Below are 24687 nucleotides of genomic sequence, written 5' to 3'. Positions count from 1 at the left end.
GATGTCTGCATACTTTCGGTCATGTAGTGTATACTGGAGGTCTGCTTCATACATGAATAATACATAATAACAGGCCGGGCGGCACGGGGTCTAATTGGGTAGCACTGTCGCCTCACAGCAAGAGTTGGGTTTGATCCCCAGGTGGGGCAGTCCGGGTCCTTTCTGGTTGGAGTTTGCATGTTCTCCCCGTGTCTGCGTGGATTTACTCCGGGTGCTCCGGTTTCCTCCCACAGTCCAAAAACATGCAAGTGAGGTGAATGGGAGATACTAAATTGTCCATGACTGTGTTTGACAATAAACTTGTGAACTGATGAACCTTGTGTAACCAGTAACTACCGTTCCTGTCATGAATGTAACCAAAGTGTAAAACATGATGTTAAAATCCTAATAAACAAACAATAACATGCCACTCCTCACCAAGCATATCACATGATCAAGATATCACACAAGTATCACCACAATGGATTTTATTTAAGGCAATTAAGAATCGACTGCATAATCACATGAGCACAATCAAGAACCACATCAAAGAGATTCATAATTTATCATCGTTTCACCATTTCTTGGCAACCCGGAGGTTTTGAACTGCATATAGAATTCGGGGTCCTGTTCCACCCAAGTTAATGCCAGTTGTGGCAAATGCATGCCAAATAAAAACCTACAAAAATAAGTTTTACATTAAACATGACAGTCTAGTTTTTTTTTTACTATGCACTAATTAAACATCAGACAAAACAGGCAGTTTCACAGTGAAGACAACAAAAAAGCAACACTTCACAGCAATTACGGCAAATGAAAACACCAGTGGTTATGGCACAGTCTGATGCTATAAATGGAGGTTATGCAGGTCTTAAACTTTCTGTTTCAGCAGCAAAGTCGAAACCACAGAAGGTTTAGTCAGTAAGAACAAACATTTTAGCAGGGCCAAGCATCACTAAACGTCTGTGCAAGGAAAACATGAATTCATTTGAGTTATGGTGAGTCAGAGCCTACCTGGAAATTTTAATCAACCACTGGTTTAACCACGGGTCTGGTTCCAATGGGTGCAATGCAGGAATACCCTGGGGTGGGCGCCAATCCATTGCAGTTCTTCAATCAACTCTTTTCCCCCAACCCAAACCTGTCTGTGTAGACGCCTGGCTGGCTGAGATTTAAACCCAGATGTCAGTGGTGGTGGGCTAGCCTAATAGACCACCTCATAATAGGGCTACAACCAGAAAATACTGGGTGCCCCGAACTCACATTCAGTCACACGGCCAATCCACATACTGGACATTAGAACAACTGCATAAACACACATTGTAAACTCATCACAGTGACTGAGGGTAAAGTTCTACCCCTGGTCCTTAGGACCCTGGCTCTTACACTACCTGCTGTGCCACCCAACAGGTAAAAAATGCATCATAACCGCATTCTAACAAGATACATAAAACCACGTGTGTGTAAGGATGTAATCGAGCACTCGCATTTAACAGAGCCGAGATTCAGACCGTAGTGTTCAAAATCTCAGAGCTGGTGTGCTAGTGGAATAACTGGGAGCCCCACGACCCTGTTTAGGATAGTGATGAGTGATCACGTGTTGTGCAACCTGGTAAATGACCATGCAAATGCTGCGAATGTAAACAATGCATACCCATAAGGTAGCCTGCTAACACCGCAGTAAACAATAGTCTAGAATTTTCTGTTTGGCACTACTAAATCATGCAAGGTCACTAAAAACTTCTGCAGATTCTTGAATAACTCGGTTGATCCAGTTTAAAAAAAAAAGAAAAGAAGGGGTTTTGAACACCATCATTTTTGTGCACAAATCTCATTAGCAGCTTGAACATTCTACAAAGAAACATAAGAACACAGACAAACGACAACAACTTGCAAAAGCTATTGCTGGTACAGTAACAATTCATAACTTTTTAACTTCAGTACAATCACAATGTCAAATAATCTCATCATATATTATTTCCCCGGTTGCTAGGCTACACCTCGTCTTCCTCATCCTCAGCATCATCTTCGTTGACATTCTGTGGCGTTTTGTCCCATTCGTCAATTCCCGCTTCGTGCTTTTTCTGGTGCCGCTTGTAGTTGTCCCAGTGGCCTGTAGTGTAGTTACATAAATGACACTTGTGTGGCTTCTCTCCGGTATGGCGCAGCATGTGGCGCTTCAGGTTCATGCTCTGGTTGCAGCTGTAACTACACAAGCTGCACTGAAAAGGCTTCAGGCCCGAGTGTACCCGCTGATGCCGCTTTAGGTTCGCCAGGTTGCCGCAGGCGTACTCGCACAGGTGGCACTTGTAGGGCTTTTCGCCCGTGTGTACGCGGTGGTGTCGCTTCAGGTTGTCGAAGTGTGCCGAGGCGTACGGGCACTGCGGGCACTTGTAGGGCTTTTCGCCGCTGTGTGTCTTCATGTGCCGGGCCAGGTGATTCGGGTAGTGAGTGAAGAAGGGGCAGGCGGCACAGGTGTACACTCTGTCTCCTTTGTGTCCTCGTTCACTGGTGCTGCCCGCTGATTCTTTAGTCAGCATTTCCAGAGTGCACTTGGCACAGATCTGTGCCGATGAGCCGTCCTCGGCGTCCAGTACCAGGCCGCACAGGCGGCACATGAAGGGGAAGAGGAGAGGGGGCAGAACGCCAGGCTGTGCCCAGGTACAGGACTGCTGCTCGGACTTCAGGCTTGCATACGCCTGTAGATGCCTCCTGTCACCTTCAATGCTCACATTCGCTTTATTTTCTGAAAGCAAAAAGTTACAAAACCAGATCAGTCAATGACCATTACAGTGATGACGAAGTGTCTGTTCGAAAATGTAGTGAGCTGCCTTGCTGCCTACTGCCTACCAAGGCAGCTGCCTAAGTAGAGAGGATTCTAATAAGACATCAAAGTTATAAGACAGGTTATTCAGACACGCTACTTAAGACAGCGATTATGGCGATTGTCACCGCAGTCTTCACTTACTAAGCTAACACAGTTAGCCTCAGGCAATTCAATAGACAGATAGACATCCAATAGACATCCACTCTCCCATGGCACAACCCTCTAGCATGCCAGCTAACATCTCCCTCTGTGTACCGAAAACGGTTACTGTCGCTGACAAGCCCAAATTTGTAAATGAATTACAATTGTAATCTGCCATATTTGTAATTTTTAGTAAGAAAAGTTGTGCTGCACTAAATGCTGGGGTTACCTTCACTGCTAAGGAAGCACTGGATGCTCCCTCGTTATTCAGTCAGATTATCGCTTAGAATTAAGGCACCTCAGTAGGCAGAATTTTAAGGTATCTAAGAATTTAGACATTCTGTTTTTCGGGAGTGGCCGTAGGATCATATAAAATGCGTCTATGTAGAGAGCTCACTAGGTTTTCGGACAGACCCAAAATGTATTTGCCCCCATTAAAGATTGATAGTTCCAAAGTATTAAACAAAAATGTATTTATCACATCATTGTCTTATTGCATTAGCCAATTGTGCCTGATCTTCAGATCATGGACTGATGACCACACTGATGACCTTTAGGATCAGGATCACAATTCATGATTCTCTAATTTTTGGCAAGAAATATGCCCACATCACCACACTAACTTCACCATTTGATTAGCATCATATCTACAGAAGATTATCCCAAAAGGCTGGATCAGCCATACATTAAAACCACCTCCTTGTTTCTACACTCACTGTCCATTTTATCAGCTCCACTTACCATATAGAAGCACTTTGTAGTTCTACAATTACTGACTGTAGTCCATCTGTTTCTCTGCATGCTTTATTAGCCTGTTTTCACCCTGTTCTTCAATGATCAGGACCCCCACAGAGCAGGTATTATTTAGGTGGTGGATGATTCTCAGCACTGCAGTGACAATGACATGGTGGTTGTGTGTTAGTGAGTGTTGTGCTGGTATGAGTGGATCAGACACAGCAGCGCTGCTGGAGTTTTTAAATACCGTGTCCACTCACTGTCCACTCTATTAGACACTCCTACCTAGTTGGTCCACCTTGTAGATGTAAAGTCAGAGACGATCGCTCATCTATTGCTGCTGTTTGAGTTGGTCATCTTCTAGACCTTCGTTAGTGGTCACAGAACGCTTCCCATGGGGCGCTAAAGGCTGGATATTTTTGGTTGGTGGACTATTCTCAGTCCAGCAGTGACAGTGAGGTGTTTAAAAACTCCAGCAGCGCTGCTGTGTCTTATCCACTCATACCAGCACAACACACACTAACACACCACCACCATGTCAGTGTCACTGCAGTGCTGAGAATGACCCACCACCCAAATAATACCTGCTCTGTGGTGGTCCTTTGGAGGTCCTGACCATTGAAGAACAGCATGAAAGGGGGCTAACAAAGCATGCAGAGAAAGAGATGGACTACAGTCAGTAATTGTAGAACTACAAAGTGCTGCTATATGGTAAGTGGAGCTGATAAAATGGACAGTACGTGTAGAAACAAGGAGGTGGTTATAATGTTATGGGTGATCAGTGTATAATGTAAATAAAGATGGATTAAGGCTATTTTACAAAATAATGTATGGTATCTCACCAAACTGTATAACTCTTTGACACCAAGAGAGAATACAACCCTTACCTTCTCTTATAAGTTGTGGCTGATCATTTTTTGAATTTTGTCCTCCAGTGGAACATCTGAGGTCGTGCTGTGTATTCTGTGCATGATCTTGCACGGTTATCATTTGCCGCTTTGTATTCTGGGCCAGATTTGCAGACGTGTGCACATGCTGGTGTAAATTCCTAACTGCATGCATGCGCAGTTGCATATTCTGCTGAGGATTCGTTACTGTATGCATGCGCTTGTGTCTCTTCAGGTTGCCCAGCGAGCTGCAGGCGAAGGTGCAGTGCTCACACTTGTAGGGTTTCTCTCCGGTGTGAATGCGTAGGTGCCGCTGCAGGTTGACCAGCTGTGCCGAAGCATAGGTGCACATTGAGCAGCGGTATGGCTTTTCCCCATTGTGGGTCTTCATGTGCCTCTTCACGTGGTTGGCATAGCGAGAGGAAAAGCCACACAAAGGGCAGGAGTTCAGCCTCAGCTGGCCTTCCTCAGACCCAGTTCCCTCGGAGACTGCCCCCTGTGTGCCCAGTTGAATACTTCTGTCTTTGATGCTGTTCATATCACGTTTACAGCGTCGGCAGAAGTGCTCGTCCTCATCCAAGAGCTTATTGCAGCCTCTGCACGAGATGTAGGCAGGAAAGGTGGATACGGTTCGTGCATCCTGTCGCTGGTTTTCAGTACTGTGGAGGTCATCGGAGTCACTGTCCATGCTGAGGTGACTGAAGGAGGAGCTCACTTCGTCTCCCAGGTGGAGGCTTGGCAGGTTAATGTTATCTGGGATTACAAAAGAACAAGCAACAGATGTCTGATGGTGGCAGGATTTATGACATATTGTGCAAGATTTTCAAGTTATGCGCCAAAAGATGCCAGTTTGTGAAATAGATACCTAGATGTTTGAAAGTGAATGAATGGATCAGTGTCTGATTGCCTGAAATGGACTGACACTCTGTCCATGGTGGATTTATAGAATTATGTTTTCTGACAAATTTTGTTGACGTCTGGCAAACTTGCCAACAACTAACTTCAATATTTCGGTTTGCTGGTTCAGTTAACCATGTTGAATAGCATGACATCAGTGGTTCTCAACCTTTTTTTTCCTCTTAGACCCCCGTGTTAAAAAAAATAAAATAATCTGGGACCCCTCAACATGGGTTATGATATTATTCTTACTCTTTCAGCATGGATGACAAAAGGCATTGTGTTCTTGCTAATGGGAACTATGAATCAATCAACAATGAAAGCATATTATCTGGGTATTTTCTGATTTTGGTTGATGCAGTGGAATTACAGCTGGTGAACTGGTGGCGGGAGCTTCCTCACATTGGTCTACTTTAGTGAGATCTGCATTAACAACTGAAGCTGAATCTTAGTTATCGTCCGTTGACCTTTGAACTTTTGTGGTGGGCAAATCAAATGTGTCCATACTCCAAAAATCAATGTAGGCTATAGGAGGGTTCAAATTGATCCATATGATCAGTGAGTAGCACTGTCACCTCACAGCAAGAAGGTCCTGGGTTCGATCCCCAGGTGGGGCGGTCCAGGTCCATTCTGTGTGGAGTTTGCATGTTCTCCCTGTGTCCACGTGGGTTTCCTCTGGGTGCTCCGGTTTCCTCCCACATTCCAAAGATGTGCAAGTGAGGTGAATTGGAGATACAAAATTGTCCATAACTGTGTTTGATATAACCTTGTGAACTGATGAACCTTGTGTAATGAGTTCCTGTCATGAATGTAACCGAGGTGTAAAACATGACGTTAAAATCCTAATAAACAAACAAACACAGAGATCTCCAATATGTCAAAAGCTTATTGATTTTTCCATGTCATCATATGTGATTATTTTTTACTTTTTAATTAAATGCAATGGGAAGCCCCTCTAGACTCACTGAGGCCCCCTTGGGCAGCGCTTCCCAACCTTTTTTGCACCATGGACCGGTTTCATATAAGATATAATTTCACAGACCAGCAGGGGCGGGAGGATTTAAAATAAAAGAACTATAGAATGGAAAATCGATGGGAACCCTGAGCTTTTTTCGCTGCAATGAGACGCTGCTCCCACCTAGTGGTGATTAAAGACATTAACACCCCAAGAGTATTGGAAATTTAATTGCTCGTAGCGATTTCTAATTATTTACACGTGTGCAGTAGCTGACTGCATCTTTTCACCTGCACGAGGCGAGCTCATATGCGTATCAGCTTTGTGTACGGAGAGACACACTCTGATCAGCATTAATCCTCTACTCTGTGCAGACACCATCAACCAGCCAGCAGAGGTCGTAATTCGCTCAGTTTTGAGGTCCTTATCCGGCTTGTCCTACCCTATGAACAACCAATCGTTGTTCATGCAGCCGCCCAGCCCAGCCAGATGGCAGAGGTGAGATTCGATACGATGTATTCAAAATCCCAGCCCTGGTGTGCTAGTGTTTTACCAATTTTCAATTTTAATAAACAGATTGTAAATTGTAAAAATGTTTTTTTCGTACCAACAAAGCTTTGATGACCGAAACTAATCTTTTGTGGATATTTACCTTTATATTTTGGCATTTATCAGACGCTGTTATCCAAAGAGACAAGTGCTACCACAGTAAACATTACCTTACTCTAGTTTAAGTAGTAACAGTCCAAGTATACAAATCTACTGAAACTCTGTTAGAACAAGGTTTTTTTTTTTTTTTAAATAAGATGCTTAGTAAAGAGGTGAGTATTTAATTATCTTTTAAAGACAGCAAGAGAGTCAGATATTTGAACAAACAGGGGAAGTATGTTCCCCCACTTGGGTCCTAGTACAGAAAAGAGCCTTGATGCTCATCTTTTAAAAAAAAAAAAAAAAGATTTCTTTATGCATTTTCTCCCCCTTTTCTTCCTTTTTTTTTTTTTTTTGCGCGTCCAATTGCCCGATTGCATCATGCTTCCTCTCCACCAATGCCGATCCCTGCTCTGATTGAGGAGAACGAAGCTAACCCATGCCCCCTTCGACACGTGGGCAGCAGCCGTATGCATCTTATCACCTACACTTTGACAAATGCAGTGCAGCTCAGCATTGTGTACGGAGAGACACACCCTGAGAACACTCTTGTCTCATCTCTGTGCAGGCGCCATCAATCGGTCGTAATTGCACCAGTCATGAGAGAGAGAACCCATCCGGCTTAGTCCTGCCCATATCTGAACAACAGGCCAATCGTTGTTCATGTGGCTGCTCAGCCTTAGCTGGCAGGCAGAGCTATGTGTATGTGCAGGCAGATATGATGTATTCGAGATCCCAGCTCTGGTTCCAGCGTGTGTTTTTACTGCTGTGTCACCTGAGTGGCCTTGATGTTCATTTTTAACCAGAATGTTTCCATCAAATATAAGACAATGTACATGTCATAAAATGCAGCAGTGGCTCCAAAAATCTGATACTTTTTTTAATTTTTTTTAAAATTTTTCTATTTTTCCACACTTTTTGCCCCAAATTTTTATCCCCTAGTCTAGTCGTGTCCAATTACCATGATTGCATCCTCTATACTGATTCGACCCTTCACCGCTGACTGAGGACGCCTCTTAACTGATTCGACCCCCCCCCCCCTCCCCCTCCCCCCTCCCCCCTCCCTTTTTCACCTGCACGAGTCGAGTTCATACACTTGACGGGCACTGTGTATGGAGGGCCACACCCCCATCAGCATTATTCTTCAGCCCTGTGCAGGCGCCATCAGTCAGCCAGCAGGGGCCGCAGTCGCACCAGTTATGAGGACCTATGATCCGACCCTCTAACCCTGAACAACAGCCAATCGTTGTTCATGCTGCCACCCAGCCCAGTCGGAAAAGGCAGAGCTGAGATTCAATACGATGTATTCGAAACCCCAACTCTGGTGTGCTAGCGTACTTTACCGCTGCGCCACCTGAGCGGCAGAAAATCTGAAATTTCATCTAATATACCAGGCCTGGATTGTCTAATATCAATACAACACCACTGTTTTACTCTTTTCTGTGTACAGAATAAGACACTGTTGTCATTTCTTCAAGCAACAGATAATTAAGCTAGTTTAAGAAAACATTCTTTATGTACTCACTCAGTTAAAAGTTTTCTCAGTATCCTTACAAGACAGAAAGAAATAATACAGATGATAAAAGAGCAGAAAGAGCGTCAGTATTCTGGTGTTCTGATTCTTTTGGAAGGACCTTCTCTCTTCTGCAGCTCTCTCCTCACACATGGAGAAAACGAGTGTGAAGATGGTGCCGGAGTCTTTATACTGGGCTTGTCAGGAACCCTTGGTGGATGATTACCCAGCCTAATGATAATGATGATGACTATAATGGCTGTGCTGATGATGATGATGATGATGAGAGCATGATGATGATGATGATGATGATGATAAAGACACAGAGTAGATGATGATGATGATGATGATGATGATGAATAAATGCTTCTGTGATGGTGGCCTTGATGATGGCAGTCTTGATGACCTTTATAATGACGGCACAGTGCTTCTTTTCTGATTTGCTATTTTCAGATGGAATGCTGCAGTGTGAGTGCTGAGCTTCAATCTTTCAGCTGTGAATAAGGTTTTTTTAAATATTTTGTTATATGAACCCTAACAGAGAAACTACCATTTCTGCATTGGTAATAATGAAAAGAAAAATATAAGCTATTAAGATCCTCTACTGCAACCACATGCTTACTATACTATATATGTAAGTCAGATAATTTGACTGATATATACCTCATGGAAACGATACAATACTTTTACTGCTTAGAATAATTCATTTATGGGCACTCAAGTGGTGCAGCGGTCTAATGTGCTAGCCCAGCACTGCTGAGATCAGAGGTGGAAGCTCATCTTTGCTACCGTATATACTGTATATGTGCAGTGGTACCTTGACATTCCCTAAACTCAAAATCTTTGAAACTCGATGCCCTATGTCCAGAAATGTGTACCCTTAAACTCGACATTTCCCAGCAGTGCAGTAAGACGTCATCAAAGTGCGCATATGAGATGAATCTGCATTTGTGTGGAACAACAGCCAAATCCACTCTGAAAGCGTCCACATCTATCTGTGTTTAGCTGGATTTTCCTCCTGTTTCACTTTTAAACTTGTGTTATAGCTCGGGGAGCTGATAAATTTTGAAAATCTTAATGTGACTTAATGTATTAAAAGAACAACATGGGAACACTAAACTTCTCTTAATTATTACTGCTCATAAGTTCTCTCCACTAATGAAATTCCTCGCTCATTGTTTTAGTACAATAAGTCACGTTAAGCTCCATAGGAAATAAAGGCACAACCAGTGCAAAAACTATTTTGCTGCTTCTCATGTGAATGCACTTTTACTGAAAGGAATACAGTATTCCAAGAAAAGGAAACAATAAAGAAGTAAAGGTAAAGTGCATGTTTTATTGTATTTTTTATATTGATTTTTAACTATTTTTTTAATTGCATTTCAGTGTTTTTTATATTATATTTGTGTTATTTTCAGTGTATAAGTGTCAAAAACAACCCCATTATTTTACCTTAGCCTAAAATATATGCAGTTCCACGGGACCATTGAATGCATTAACAGGTTTCCCAAACATCCTTATGGGAAAAAATATCCTGAAACTCAACCCCTTTTAAACTTGAAGCCACTCCCAGAACCAGTTGATGTTGAGTTTCAAGGTACCACTGTACTATAAAAAAACAACAACAACAACAAAAATGACTGCACAGACATTCCCTGCTATGTCTGTTGGGAGGGACAGTCAAAAACATTTCTTATTACAGCTGCAACTGCAGCCTCTGCTGGCTGGACGAATGCAACTGCAAAGATATAGTGAATACTGGAGAGCAGTGCATGACTTGCCTGGTGTAACCCAGTCTCTGGCAGGTGAAAAAAGTAGTTAGGAGCTGCACAGTTTGGATGGGGCATGGGTCTGCTGGGGTGGAGGAGTGATCCAATTGGGGAATTGGATACAACTAGATTGGTAGAAATAGGAATAGAAATAAAAATAGAAAGAAATATCTCATATTTCATCTTCATATTACACTTTATTTTGGTCAGGGACATGGTGTAATGCTGGGTCACTGGGTTAATGCTGAATGGGTTAATCATCTTCCTCCAGTCCCGCCTTCTCTCATTGTATGTTCAGCATATATTTGAACAGGAAATGCTACAGAATGTAGCCTTGTCTAAATCTTAAGCCAATGTGGAACCAGCCTGTTTGTCCATTTGTCTATTTTCTGTCATAACTGTGGACAGATTTTTCATCAGAGCAATGAGATGCTTTGCATTCCTAAGCTTTGCAGTAAATCAATGAAACACATGCTGACGTCCTTTTCTAAATCCTGCTTGCACATCTGGCAGTGCTGCACATCTGCTTTCAATAAACTTACTAGGGTGTTACATAAGAGAAACTGAACAACAGTTTGCACACTACTTCCTGTCTCCTATTTTTGAGTATTGGGATATAATCTGACCTTTTCCAATCTACCATCCTATTGGGTGGTTTTCCAGATTTGTAGGCATAATTTGATCATCACTTCTTAGGAATCTTGAAATATTTCTGTTCTGGTGTCATTAATTCCTCTGGCTTTCTTTTCTGGCAGTAATCTCAGAGTCTGTTTTACTTCACCTTCAAGCAATGAAGGTTCTTCTGTGTACTCTGTGTAGTCTTGGCAACTAATGTCTTGTTTGTAGGGATGATCTGTGTATTTCCTCCATCGTCGTTTGATCATTATTTGGTCAGTTAGGATCTTTCCATGCCCATCCCTTTTTATACCAACTTGAGGTTGAAATTTATTCCTGATCTCACAGTTTTTTTCACATTTGTTTTCTTTTTTAGTGTCATTAAAGATGTTGTTGTATTCCTGGTGCCTGTCCTTTCTATCAGCTCTCTAAGATTCAAGACTCAGTTCTCTAAAAATATGATGATCATTTGCATTCCCCACGGTATCACTGGCCATCCAGTTTGAAGTAGGGCTGTGCGATATGACTAAAAAACTCATATCTCGATATGCTTTTGAGAAGTGGCTATATACGATATGATATAATGTAAACTTAAAGTACAATGGCAGACCACTGCCTGTATTTTAGCTTATTTGGTTTATAAGTAATCTTAAAAACACAAAACATTGTAGTTCTGATCAATTCTGACAGAATTACAGTGTTTATATTTTGTATTATTACAGGCTGTATTTGTATTCATATTAACAATATTTACATCAAACAAACCAGCAGAATCTTACAATCACATTTATGCTGTCTGTTTTACTTCAAATAAATGAGCATCAAAACTATCCCGAAAAAGTTCAATATTAGATAATGCTTTGCTATCATTGCAAAATGAAATCGCACGTTAAACAGCACCGCGACCCAGATCAACCACACAGCAGCATAAAATCATAACCGCTGCGTACCTGAGCTTCTGTTCCTCAAATTGCGAATCAAATTTATATCCGTGTGTAGTTCCATTAGGGATAAAATCATCTTATATGTTTCCAGAATATTTCCAGAATATATTAATACATTTCCAACTGTGTTTATCCGCCTATAAGGTAAAAAGCTGAAATCAATCAAGAGAAAGATTGAAATTCTGCCCAAAATCTGAATTCGGAAGCTCTGATTGGTTTATACAGCTGTTTTTCAAGTCATAAACCACGAATGAATCTCTTTCACAAATGAACTGATTCATTTGTGTGAGCAAAACGAATGAATCTTTACCATAGATAAGAGCACAGCTCCCTGATTTGATTCCAATTAATAATTCGTTTGAAAAGTTTGATTGATTGATTGATTGATTTTATTGAACCATTTCACATTTTCTAAATAGATGCAATGCCTCTTATAAGAAACTGAAACAGTCAGGGATAACACAAAAAATCCGTAGACTTATTTCCATTGTGGTTCCATTGTGCACGCACCCACCCGCTACCCCCTAGAGAAAGCGTTTATGCGCAGCGCTTGTGCTCTGTTTGAAATGTTCTCAAATGGTAACCTGTGTATCCTAGACATACTCAATATATCGAATATGGCCATTTTTAACATCGTGTAAAAAGTAATATCGAATATAACGATATTCGCGATATACCGCCCAGCCCTAGTTTGAAGTGGTATGTTAATTTCAGCAAGTAAATAGAAAATGTGCAGTATAATGTGCTAAAAATAGGCCATATGTAATTTCACTAAACAATGTTTAAACATGGAATTTCATATAAAAAAAAAGGGAAAAAATGCTGCTTAAAAATAGAAGTGTTCATTGTTTTTATGACAATTAACAAAATGCACAGTGAATGAACAAAAGAGAAATCTAAATCAAATCAATATTTGGTTGGACCACCGTTAGCATCAATTCTTCTAGGTACACTTGCACAGTCAGGCATTTTGTAGGATTATAGTCAGGTGTATGATTAAACAGTTATACCAAACAGTTGATAATGACCATCATTTTCATATGTAGGCTGAAACACAGTCATTAACTGAAACAGAGACAACTGTGTGAAGTGTAAAACTGGGTGAGGTTGTCGAAGACAGTTTCATGTCACAGGTCATACACCATGGCAAGACTGTATGTGTAATGTGAAAATTGCCCAGGTGAACTGAAATCTATTTACCACATGGTTAGTAAGGTTTGTTTGTTTGTTTATTAGGATTTTAATGTCATGTTTTACACCTCGGTTACATTCATGACAGGAACGGTAGTTACTCATTACACAAGATTCATCAGTTCACACAAGGTTACATCAAACACAGTCATGGACAATTTTGTATCTCCAATTCACCTCACTTGCATGTCTTTGGACTGTGGGAGGAAACCGGAGCACCCGGAGGAAACCCACGCAGACACGGGGAGAACATGCAAACTCCACACAGAAAGGACCCGGACTGCCCATCTGGGGATTGAACGCAGGACCTTCTTGCTGTGAGGCGACAGTGCTACCCGCTTGGTTAGAAAGGTAGGAACACAAACACACATCTTCACTTGAGGTATGTAAAAAAAAAAGTAGGGATTTTTAAACGTATACACAAAACAAAAATATTATTTTACAAAAATAAATGAATAGAAGAAAACAGGCCATCATGTATACACACTTCAATGAAAGAAAAACCTGTATGAAAGTTAGTTGTGATACTACATTTATAAAGACATCTAGAGATTAATTTTAAGTCACCTTTGAACATCATACACACTGCTACCGTAATTCAATTCTATTGTCTAAAGTCTATTGATAACATTCACTAAAGTGTGTATACATTTGTTGGCCCCCACTGTATGTACATTATTAGTGTCTGAATATGTTTTCCCCATTCAGTTTTCAAAACAATGTGGTAAATACCCTAAAAATAACTTACAATGAAACAATCAATCAATGTTGGAAAACCCAAGAAAATATTGCCCATCAGTCTTGAAACCTCTGTGTATAAGATTAGTCAGTCCCCAGATTAACAACATACATTGATAAGTAAGCGTGTTTACAATCATACAAATACAGCACATACAAAAGAACAAGTCAAATTTGATGTACTGCACACAAGACCATCACTCACCTGAAAAGGTCTCCAGGCCTACAATCCTGCTGTCATTATCAGCATCCGAGAAGTCAAGATCAGGACCCAGAAGAAAGTCGCTCTCGAAAGAAAGGCTTGCTGCAGTATTTACGTCTACGTCATCTTTAGAATCCACTAAAAAGCAACACACAATGATTTATTTAATAACTTCTGAGGGTCCAGCACCCACTGAAAACACTGGACCCAAGGCAGAATCCTAACCTGTAGATAGCACCAATTGATCAAAAGAACACACCTATACCTAGGGGCAAAGAAGAGAAGCCAATGCACATTCTACATGTTTTGGGGAAGGGAAAAAATATAGAGGACAAAATTTAGAAGACAGTGACCAGCAAAAAAAAAAAAAAAAAATGACAGTGACTGATGAAAAGGATCAAACCCAGGTCCCCATGGTTGCACTGTGTAGTCTTTTTACACATTTATGCAGGTTAATCTGCTTGACACATTTAGTAAAAGACTGTAACATAAATAAATATAAATAACTTTTTTAAAACATGTTTAGACTTATTGTAATTATTTATACAAAGCTTGAGAAGAACATCAATATTACCCAAATGATTTACAAATCTGACAGTTTGCTGCCATCTGCTGGACAAAGGAATGTATCAGAAAATCACGTTATTACCTAGATGCATACCATATAACAATTTTTATTTATTTAGTTATTCAAAAAAGGTTTTTTAATAGACCTTTAATAGCCTATTTTTTTATTTAAGCTTTATTTTATTTGTTTATTCATTTTATTTATCTTCAGCAACTGCTAATGGTGTATAACCTATCCAAACAACAAGAATAAGTGCCAAACTGGGCATCACAACATTGCAGAAAACTGTCATTTTCAATACTGTCCCAACTTATCTGAAACTAAGGTTTGTACAAAGCCTATTTCTGGAAAAAAAAAATTTGTATAATACTGAAAAAAGAAGAATCCTCTCAAACCTTTCTTAATCTAACACATTTTTATGTGTTTTTTTTTATGTTTTGGCTAACCAATTTGACTGTATTTTGTAAATGTAAACACATTTTAATTTTTAATTCTTGCAACACGCTAAAAACAAAACTTAGAACAGAGGCAACATAAGAGTAAAACATTTCCCAATATTCAAAGACATTTCTCAAGGCAAAATTGCAAATAATCTCATCATCTATCAAACAAAATATTGTGCAAAGACTCAGAGTCAAGGGGCAACAGCAAAAACCACTGCACTGCATGAGAAACCGTCATGCTAATGTGATAAATAAAGCAACATGGGCTTGAGTACTTCAGAAAATCATTGTCACTTAACACAGGTCACCACATCAAGAAATTCAACCTGGAACTATATTATAATGCCATACATGAATTAATCAGTGCAGAAACACTGAGTTTTCTGGACCCAAGCCCCTCTTAGATGGACTGAAATACAGTAGTCTTGATTAGTGAGAAATGGATATTGAGTTTTTTGTGCCAAAGACGAAAAGGACCATATCTACTGTGATTAGTGAAAGGTGCAAATATGTGTCATGGTATGAGGGTGTATAAGGGCCCACGGAATCAGTGTCACCCATGTGGCATATGTGTAAAGATACCACTGACAGGCTTGTCTGCAGTCCAGATCTGGCTCCTACTGAAAATTTGTACCACATCATGAGGAGTAGAATCAAACAAGAGCAGCTACAGACTGTTGAGCAGCTGAATTCTTGTATCAGGCAACAATGATACTGCAATTAGTATTCTTAGTTTTCACACTATAAGTGTAATTAATAGGAATGGTGATGTATTAAACATGCCCCTGTCTCTCTGACAGTTTAAATTCTAAATGTGCTTATATTTATAAAGTCTACTTAAGTTGGTCAGTGAAAACACTGGTTGCTAAATTAAGCCGTGTTTATTTCGCACTGCTCCAGGGTTTTGGGAATCTGGGTTTGAACCTAAAGGCTGGCAACTTAGGCATGTTCTTCCAAGTCTGACTGGGTCTCCTTGGTTTTTTGGCAAGTGGTAAATTTCTTGCCAGATTTCTGAATATTGGCAGGTTGAGGCTGTGCCTATAATGTGACTAGCAGAAGTGTAAACATCAGCCTGCCTTTGTGTTTTTTAGATGCTGATTTCTCTGTCTTTTAACACACTGACCAACAAGTTTGTTTCAGCACGTTCTCTTTTAAATCTTTTATGCATGGCGTCTATGCTTGTGGCCAGTTGATTTAATGCTGCTTTAGAAAAATATAAAAGATAAATGATCTCAAAATACTTGTTGGCACACTCATGAGACATGTTACTTTAATGTAATCACAGTGTGGGGTATTTCCTTTCCTAATGAAAGAGATGTGTCAATGACAGATGCAGCACATCTCTAATAAAACCTTCAGATAGTCTCTACCTAACATGACTACATGTGCAGTATATGACTTTGGGTGTTATTTATTTATTAGGATTTTAACGTCATGTTTTACACACATTGGTTACATTCATGACAGGACCTGTAGTTACTGGTTACACAAGATTCATCAGTTCACAAGTTTAATGTCAAACATAATCATGGATCATTTTGTATCTCTAATTCACCTCACTTGCACGTCTTTGGACTGTGGGAGGAAAGCGGATCTCCCGGAGGAAACCCACGCAGACACGGGAAGAACATGCAAACTCCACACGGAAAGGACCCAGACCGCCCCACCTGGGGATCAAACCCAGAATCTTCTTGCTGTGAGGTGACAGTGCTACCCACCGAGCCATCGTGCCGCCCTGACTTTGGGTGTAGTTAATAAAATCGATAAATAAAACAAACCTGTTTTTAATTCGTTTATAAATGAAAGTATGTGGTACGTACACTTTACTGGTTGTGGATTCTGTTGTTTTCTTCTTGGCATCTTCCAGTCAGCCCTTCTTTATTTGTATCCTCTGCCACAAGCTCTTTCACCATCAGCTCACTCTGACCAACAAAACCATACAGTTAATTTATAACTTTCCAACCAACCATTATTATAAAAAACTGTAATTAACTGGTACTACCATATATAATACCCTAGTATCACAATTATAATGTATTATCTATTACCTATTGTCAGTAGAAGCCTACACAGGCAGTAATGTTATTGCAGCATATCACAGCATCATACCAACCAGCTTCATACAGTATAGATACAATATTAACATTATCATCGAGCTTCTGAATGATTTAATATCTGACATCATTCATAAATAAATTACACGTTTATAATAACATGAAGCTGTTTTATATCGACGCAAACACACACAGCACATTAGCACAAAACAGCTTCTGTAAACAGAACACTGCACTCAGATTAAACATGCACCAGAACATTCAACTGCCAGCATTTTACTATTATTCATACCTTCTATTTATTTCATCCTCTCTTAGCACTAAACCTCTTAATAAAACAGCGACAACTGATACTGCGCTGATGTTAACAGTCCGCCATGACACCTCCTCCTATCAGCCGCAAAGAAAAGCCATTAATGTTCTTTTACATCACTTAATTGATTTCCAAATTGCCTTTGTATACATTTTTCTGCCGCTATACTACGTATATCCGTTTCCGGAACTGACGCAGCCGCGTACATTTGTAGTCCTATTACGTCTATAGCAAAACTACAGATGTCATTTGTGGTAGAACCACAGATCGTTTATAAAAACGCGTTATTTTTAAAGCGTTTTAATTAAAAATTCATAGATGATAATAATAATAATAATGTAATTATTAAGTAATTGCTTAATATAATTGATAATTTATTTACGGAGCCCCTAAGGTGACGTCCCCTAAGTGGCCACACCTTATTAACTCGTGGGAACCAGATAATTAAGTCGTGGCCACGACTTAGTGACGAGTGGGAATGAGATCGTGGCCACGACTTAAAAAGATTGAAACAGTTAAATATGGTGTGATCATCTATGGATGCATATTTTAAAAGTTATTGAAATTTTAATATGCTGAAAGATTTAAATGCTATTGATATGCTGAATACTTTTAATGCTATTGAAGATATGAATAGAAATCTTTTTTTTTTTTCATGTAATACAGTGTAAAAGTGTCAGTTTAGGAGTTGTAGTGTGTAATGTGGGTTACACTTGATACAATACAGCATGTTTTGGAGCAATTGGATGCATATTTTAAATGCTATTGATATGCTGAATACTTTAAATGCTATTGATTTGTGTAAGCTGTGAAAATAAAAGAATCTTGTTACCACTCCTTACTAAGTGGTGGCCACGACTTAACTATCTTGTTCCCACGAGTTAATAAGGCGTGGCCACGCATTATTTATTTTTTTTGGGGGGGGTCACCTTAGGGGCTCTGTATTTATTTAATTAAATTTTTTTTTTTATATTTTCTTTATGCATTTTCTTCCCTTTTTCTCCCTTTTTAGCGCGTCCAGCTGCCCCATTGCATCATGCTTCCTCTCTACCAATGCCGATCTCTGCTCTGATTGAGGAGAACGAAGCTAACCCACGCCCCCTCCGACACGTGGGCAGGATGCCGTATGCATCTTATCACCTACACTTTGACGAGTGCAGTGCAGCCTAGCTGCTTGTATGGAGGGACACACCCTAGGAGCACTCTTTTTCTCATCTCTGTGCAGGCACCATCAATCAGCCAGCAGAGGTCGTAATTGCACCAGTCATGAGAGAGAGAGAGAGAGAGAGAGACCCAAACCGGCTTAGTCCCGACCATATGAACAACAGGCCAATCGTTGTTCATGTGGCCGCTCATCCTCAGCCAGCAAGGCAGAGCTGAGATTCGATACAATGTATTCGAGATCCCAGCTCTGGTTCCAGTTTTTACAGTTTTTACTGCTACGCCACCTGAACGGCTATTTAATTCATTTTAATAGTTAACATTATTATTATTATTTATAATTTCATTTACTAACCATTACTAACCATTATATTTAAGTGATTAAATCCTAATTTGGACTACGGTCTACCCCACCACTGAGACGCAGGTTTGGATCTCAGCAGGTGATTTGATTGGCTATGTCTAAAAGGAAGGGTGAAGCCCTGCAAAGGACTGATACCGTGGCCAGGATGTACCCGACCTAGGGCTGAGTGTTTCTGGGGAAACGGGACCCACAGAGAGTTTGACCAGTATAAAGCAGTGCTAAAATTTATGAATGAAATGAATGAAAAAATGAATACCTAATTAACAATACATATGTTAACAATATAGCAATTATTGTTATTATTATTTTTATTTATATTTTAGTTTATGCATTTTCTCCCCTTTTTCTCTCGACTTTTAGCGCATCCAATTACCCAATTGCATTATGCTTCCTCTCTACTGATGCCGATCCCTGCCCTGATTGAGGACAGTGAGACTGACACACGCCCCCTCCGACACTTGTGCAGTAGCCGACTGCATCTTTTTACCTGCACGAGGCGGCTGCATATGCAGAACAGCTTTGTGTACTGAGAGACACACCCTGGTCAACGCATTATTCCTCGACTTTGTGCAGGCGGCATCAATCAGCCAGCAGAGGTCGTAATTGTCTCAGCTATGAGGAGTCCCTATCTGGCTCCCACCCTGTATGAACAACAGCCAATCGTTGTTTATGTAGGCGCGCAGCCCAGCCGGATGGCAGCGTGTGCTAGCGTGTTTTACTGATGCGCCCCATTATTATTATTGTTATTGTTATCATTATTATTATTTTACTATTATTATAAACAGGGTCTTAAAAAGATCTGCCATGATAATGCTTGTATTTTATTGTGTTACACTGCACACTGCACATTAAATACAGTAATGCTAGTTTTATATATAAATATAGTAAAGCCCTTTTAATACGCTTTTAGATTATATTGTGTTTTCAACTAGGAATTTGACACAAAAGTGAAAGTTTAATGTGATTAAAGCTGAACTGGTTGAATGGTTCAAATGTAACAAGGCACATTAGCAGATAAGACTGACTGTAAAGTGTAGTAGTGGTAGCATCACGTTATTACAATGCTTTTAGCAGCATCAGCAGCAGATACTGGCAATCTGATGCGGATCACTGCATCATGAGGAACGCTCTCTCTCTGTCTCTCTCTCTCTGCTTTAGGACAATATAAAAGATAAAAGATCTCAAAATACTTGTTGGCACACTCATGAGACATGTTACTTTAATGTAATCACAGTGTGGGGTATTTCCTTTCCTAATGAAAGAGATGTGTCAGTGACAGATGCAGCACATCTCTAATAAAACCTTCAGATAGTCTCTACCTAACATGACTACTTGTGCAGTATATGACTTTGGGTGTTATTTATTTATTAGGATTTTAACGTCATGTTTTACACACATTGGTTACATTCATGACAGGACCTGTAGTTACTGGTTACACAAGATTCATCAGTTCACAAGTTTAATGTCAAACACAATCATGGATCATTTTGTATCTCTAATTCACTTCACTTGCATGTCTTTGGACTGTGGGAGGAAAGCGGATCTCCCGGAGGAAACCCACACAGACACGGGAAGAACCCAGACCGCCCCACCTGGGGATCAAACCCAAGATCTTCTTGCTGTGAGGTGACAGTGCTACCCACCGAGCCACCGTGCCACCCTGACTTTGGGTGTAGTTAATAAAATCGATAAATAAAACAAACCTGTTTTTAATTCGCTTATAAATGAAAGTATGTGGTACGTACACTTTACTGGTTGTGGATTCTGTTGTTTTCTTCTTGGCATCTTTTAATGTGATTAAAGCTGAACTGGTTGAATGGTTCAAATGTAACAAGGCACATTAGCAGATAAGACTGACTGTAAAGTGTAGTAGTGGTAGCATCACGTTATTACAATGTGAATTGTAATTACACAGTGAATCATGGCATTCTCCTGACCACTCTCTCCAACCTTGGAGTAACAGGTTCAGCATGGCAATGGATGGCCTCCTACCTGGAAGGGCGCTCCTACCAAGTGTCATGGAGGGGATCCATATCTACCCCATGCACTCTCTCAACCGGTGTTCCTCAGGGCTCTGTACTTGGCCCACTTCTCTTCTCTATCTACACCCGCTCTCTGGGTAAGGTCATAGCCTCCCATGGCTTCTCCTACCACTCCTATGCAGATGACACTCAGCTTGTTCTGTCATTTCCTTCTTCAGACACGCAAGTCTCAGCTCGCATCTCAGCATGTCTGCGAGATATCTCACAATGGATGTCAGCTCATCATCTAAAACTTAATCCCAGCAAGACAGAGATGTTGCTCATTCCTGGAGATCAGTCTCCAACCCAGGACCTAGTAATTTCTCTGGATGACTTCCAGATTAGACCATCTGATAAGGTAAGAAGTCTTGGTGTTGTCCTGGATAAACAGCTGACCTTTTCTCCTTATATAGCCAACATGACGAGATCGTGCCGGTTCCTCCTGTACAACATCAGGAAGATTCGGCCATTTCTCTCCAGAGAAGCTACCCAGATTCTGGTGCAATCACTTGTAATCTCTCGGTTGGACTACTGCAACTCCCTCCTGGCAGGAGCTCCCATGGCCACTATTAAACCCTTACAGCTCATTCAAAATGCAGCTGCCCGTCTGGTCTTTAACCAACCTAAACACTGCCACATCACCCCACTGCTGCGTTCTCTTCACTGGCTTCCTGTAGCTGCACGCATTCAGTTTAAAACACTGACGCTCGCCTACAAAGCCAAAAATGGACCAGCCCAGCCCCGGTTCTGGACTGCTTTGCTTGGGGGGGCAGTAAAACCTAATGAGGGGGCATGTTGATAGTTATGTTTTTGAAGCCAGAAATATATTCAAGGCTTGATTTGTGCATGAATGATGACAGCCAAGCTATTGATACTGGCTTAAAGTGATGTATGAGGTAAAGAAATAAAAATGCATGCTTTCGAACTTAAACTTAAAACCCAATGATTAAAAAATACATGTTGATTATGTAAATGGAGAAAAAAGATTATCTAATTGTATTTCATTTTAATACGCCCCCTTAATTAAATTGCCATTAGTTCATTAGCCTAACCGCTAACGGCGAATAAAATAATTTAAGCAACACCTATGTAAGAGGTAAGTAACATTAAAGCAACGAAAAACCACAGTTAAGCAAATATTACCATGTGGAAGTCAGTTTAAACTCAGAAGAGTGTTTACCAGTATACCTGCCTCTCGCTCACACTAACAGAACATATACTGCCGAACTGAACTGTTTGGGGCAGTCTGCCGATTTTTATATGACTCAAAGAGCCAATCAGGAATAAGCAAGGAAATATCTTCACACTGTAAAACAAAATGCATTTTTGTGATTGGTTCAGAGATAATTTTAAAAATAGCCGTTGCTTGCATTGTGCTTGGGGGGGCAAAGACACAATTTGGGGGGGCAATGCCCCCCTCAGCCCCCCCCTAGCGCCGGCCCTGGACCAGCCCCAAGCTACCTTCGCAACCTCTGTACCACGCAACCTCCGAGCCTCTAGTCTAGCTCGACTTGAGCCTCCATCCAGGACTAAAGGAAGACAAGCATCAAGGCTGTTCTCTGTTCTAGCGCCCAAATTGTGGAACGAACTTCCTCTGTCTGTCCGAACAGCTGAGTCTCTTGCTGTCTTTAAAAAACGATTAAAAACACACCTTTTTACTAAACACTTAGGCTGATTTGTACTTATTTACTAACACTTTATTCCAATCTTTTCCATTAAAAAAAAAAAAAAAAAAAAAAAAAAAAGGGCACTTTGGTTCTAACAGGTTTTTAGCAGAGTTGTGTTCTTCGACTGTTGTCTATCTAAACTTAAGGAATGAAATGTTCACTGTGGAAGCACTTCTGTAAGTCGCTCTGGATAAGAGCGTCTGCTAAATGCTGTAAATGTAAATGTAAATTACAATGCTTTTAGCAGCATCAGCAGCAGATACTGGCAATCTGATGCAGATCACTGCATGAGGAACGCTCTCTCTCTGTCTCTTCCTGTCTCTCTCTTCTTTCAGTTCCATTGAAGTGAAAGAGCTTTCTCTCTCTCTCTCTCTCTCTCTCTCTCTCTGTGTCTCTCTCTCTCTCTTAACGGGAATCTCCTCTATAACGTCACGTCGAGCTGACCGCGGGATCGCGAGCGCGCACTGCTGACAAGGTAGCCCGGGTTTTACAGCAGTGGGCGGGGCTGTCAGGTCTCGGCTGTTCGGTGGGCGGAGTTACAGGAGGCTTGTCAGCAGCAGGATAACGCGGTGAAACACTTGAGGTAGGAACACGTTTCGTTCTCATTTGAGGGTTTATTTAAATTAAACATTTACTGTTTATTTCATATTCTGCCATTATTATTAATAATATGTGATCAACCAGATGAGCCGGTGGTATTATTAAGAGTGAGCTTTAAAGTACGTAGCCTAATAACCTTGCCACTCCCTGCAGTGCTGTGATGGCCGGTCCAAAGCCTCTAATTAATTATTAAAATGCGCTATTGCAATCTTGGTAATTGAGTAATGGCAATCAGACATGGTTATTGTATTTCACAGCAGACGTTATGCTTATTATGAGTACAGCAGTGCTGGTGCTGGTGGTGTTAGAAGGGAAAGTCAGTGATCAATGGTAGTGTGCAGTCTGTATGATTAGATTAAAGCAGCTGCTACACTGAACTGCTCTGGTTAGTGATGATGTACACCCAGCACAACAGTGGGTTAAATGACCAGGTGTGTGTTAACAAACCAAGCTCTGTTTGCTATTATACAGAGAGCTTTAATAAGCAGGGAGGATGATATCATGTCTATATGATTTAACCCGTCTGATAGCTTTATGACTTGGACTTTCTGAACACGTTAGTCTGATGTAATGTGCTGCCTGTCAGCCCTGTACATTGCTGGATTATTATTCAGCCTTATTTTCATCTAACAGTGATAATGTTTTACTTATTTCCAAAATTCTTTGTGATAAAATAGCAAACGTAATAAATGACATTTAACTAAATGGTAGTTTAAATAGATGCAGTGGATTTAACACTGATAACCAGTTTAATCTAGACTGTCATGTTCACAAGAGCTTCATCTGCTTGGTACAACATGCTGCCTCATCAGTTTTACTGCCCCCCCTATATTTAATTAAATATTTCATTTAATAATGTACCATTTCCAAAAAATAAGACGTTTAACTAAGGGTATCGTGGTTAATAAAATATAACAATAAATTCCTGACTGCAGTTACACTACATAAAGCTAAATAATATGATGGCAAAAATTTTGTATTTTAAAATGAAGGGAATAGTAATAATAATAATGTTTTTAAGTACTACATTAAAACTACCATTATATAGTATAAATTGTACTAAGGAGTGAATTGCAATTTTATAGTATACACCACCTGACAACACAAAAAAATAACTTGGAATATTGTTTCAATATTATACAGTAGATAGATCATTAAAGCTGTGTTGTAAACAATCACAAAACAGTGCTGCTCATCTCAGCTTTAAAAGCTGCTTTATATAATTACCATCTAAGACAAATGAGAACGCTTGTTAGAGAACAGATTATAGATACAGATTATAGTTTTTTTTCACCATCCTTATATAGTTATAGTTACAGCTGTATAGTTATTATTTACACATCTTTATTACTATTACTGTTATTACTAATATATACGTACCTAATCTTTATTATTATTACTGTTATAATTATAATGTATACCTAACTAATCTTTATTATTATTATTATACATACC

General features: G+C 40.2%; 3 protein-coding genes across 7 annotated transcripts in view; 2 read left to right on the top strand and 1 right to left on the bottom strand.

The window, feature by feature from the left end:
- snx17 (sorting nexin 17) overlaps window positions 1-18505 on the top strand; it is a 64358-nt gene extending 45853 nt beyond the window's left edge. The window contains exons 16-17 of one of the 4 annotated variants that reach the window (XR_010013730.1): window positions 6796-6919; window positions 8720-8737. The gene's annotated coding sequence lies outside the window, so the exon portion shown is untranslated. Of the gene's footprint in view, window positions 1-6795; window positions 7130-8719; window positions 8738-16641; window positions 16817-18431 lie in introns of those variants that run through there. The other 3 variants (XR_010013732.1, XR_010013731.1, XR_010013729.1) reach the window with 3 other exon arrangements.
- znf513a (zinc finger protein 513a) lies at window positions 1951-17535 on the bottom strand. Its single transcript, XM_063002197.1, has 5 exons — window positions 17399-17535; window positions 16873-16974; window positions 14045-14179; window positions 4570-5322; window positions 1951-2725 (listed from the first exon to the last, which is right to left on the bottom strand). Exons 2-5 carry the CDS (start codon window positions 16910-16912, stop codon window positions 1974-1976), a joined length of 1680 nt encoding a protein of 559 aa, XP_062858267.1. The 5' UTR covers window positions 16913-16974; window positions 17399-17535; the 3' UTR covers window positions 1951-1973.
- Window positions 18506-21005: 2500 nt separating the features above from the next.
- The window catches only part of si:ch211-278j3.3 (E3 ubiquitin-protein ligase RNF19B), a 32127-nt gene continuing 28445 nt past the window's right edge, over window positions 21006-24687 (top strand). The window contains exons 1-2 of one of the 2 annotated variants that reach the window (XM_063001334.1): window positions 21006-21323; window positions 22968-23215. The gene's annotated coding sequence lies outside the window, so the exon portion shown is untranslated. The remainder of the gene's footprint in view (window positions 21324-22967; window positions 23216-24687) is intronic. The other variant, XM_063001333.1, reaches the window with a different exon arrangement.

This window comes from Trichomycterus rosablanca, chromosome 9 (assembly GCF_030014385.1).
Source record: "Trichomycterus rosablanca isolate fTriRos1 chromosome 9, fTriRos1.hap1, whole genome shotgun sequence".
NCBI classification, from domain to species: Eukaryota; Metazoa; Chordata; class Actinopteri; order Siluriformes; family Trichomycteridae; genus Trichomycterus; species Trichomycterus rosablanca.
Note: the sequence above shows the minus strand (reverse complement) of the source record. Positions and strands in the feature narration are given on the sequence as shown.

Bases quoted from the DNA above. Each gene is read 5' to 3' on its own strand.
- znf513a (XM_063002197.1), bottom strand. From the start codon at position 16,912: ATGCCAAGAAGAAAACAACAGAATCCACAACCAGTAAAGT. The intron at 14,180-16,872 runs GTACGTACCACA...GTTGCTTTTTAG, and splicing joins GAATCCACAACCAGTAAAGT to TGGATTCTAAAGATGACGTA. The intron at 5,323-14,044 runs GTGAGTGATGGT...TTGTAATCCCAG, and splicing joins AGGCCTGGAGACCTTTTCAG to ATAACATTAACCTGCCAAGC.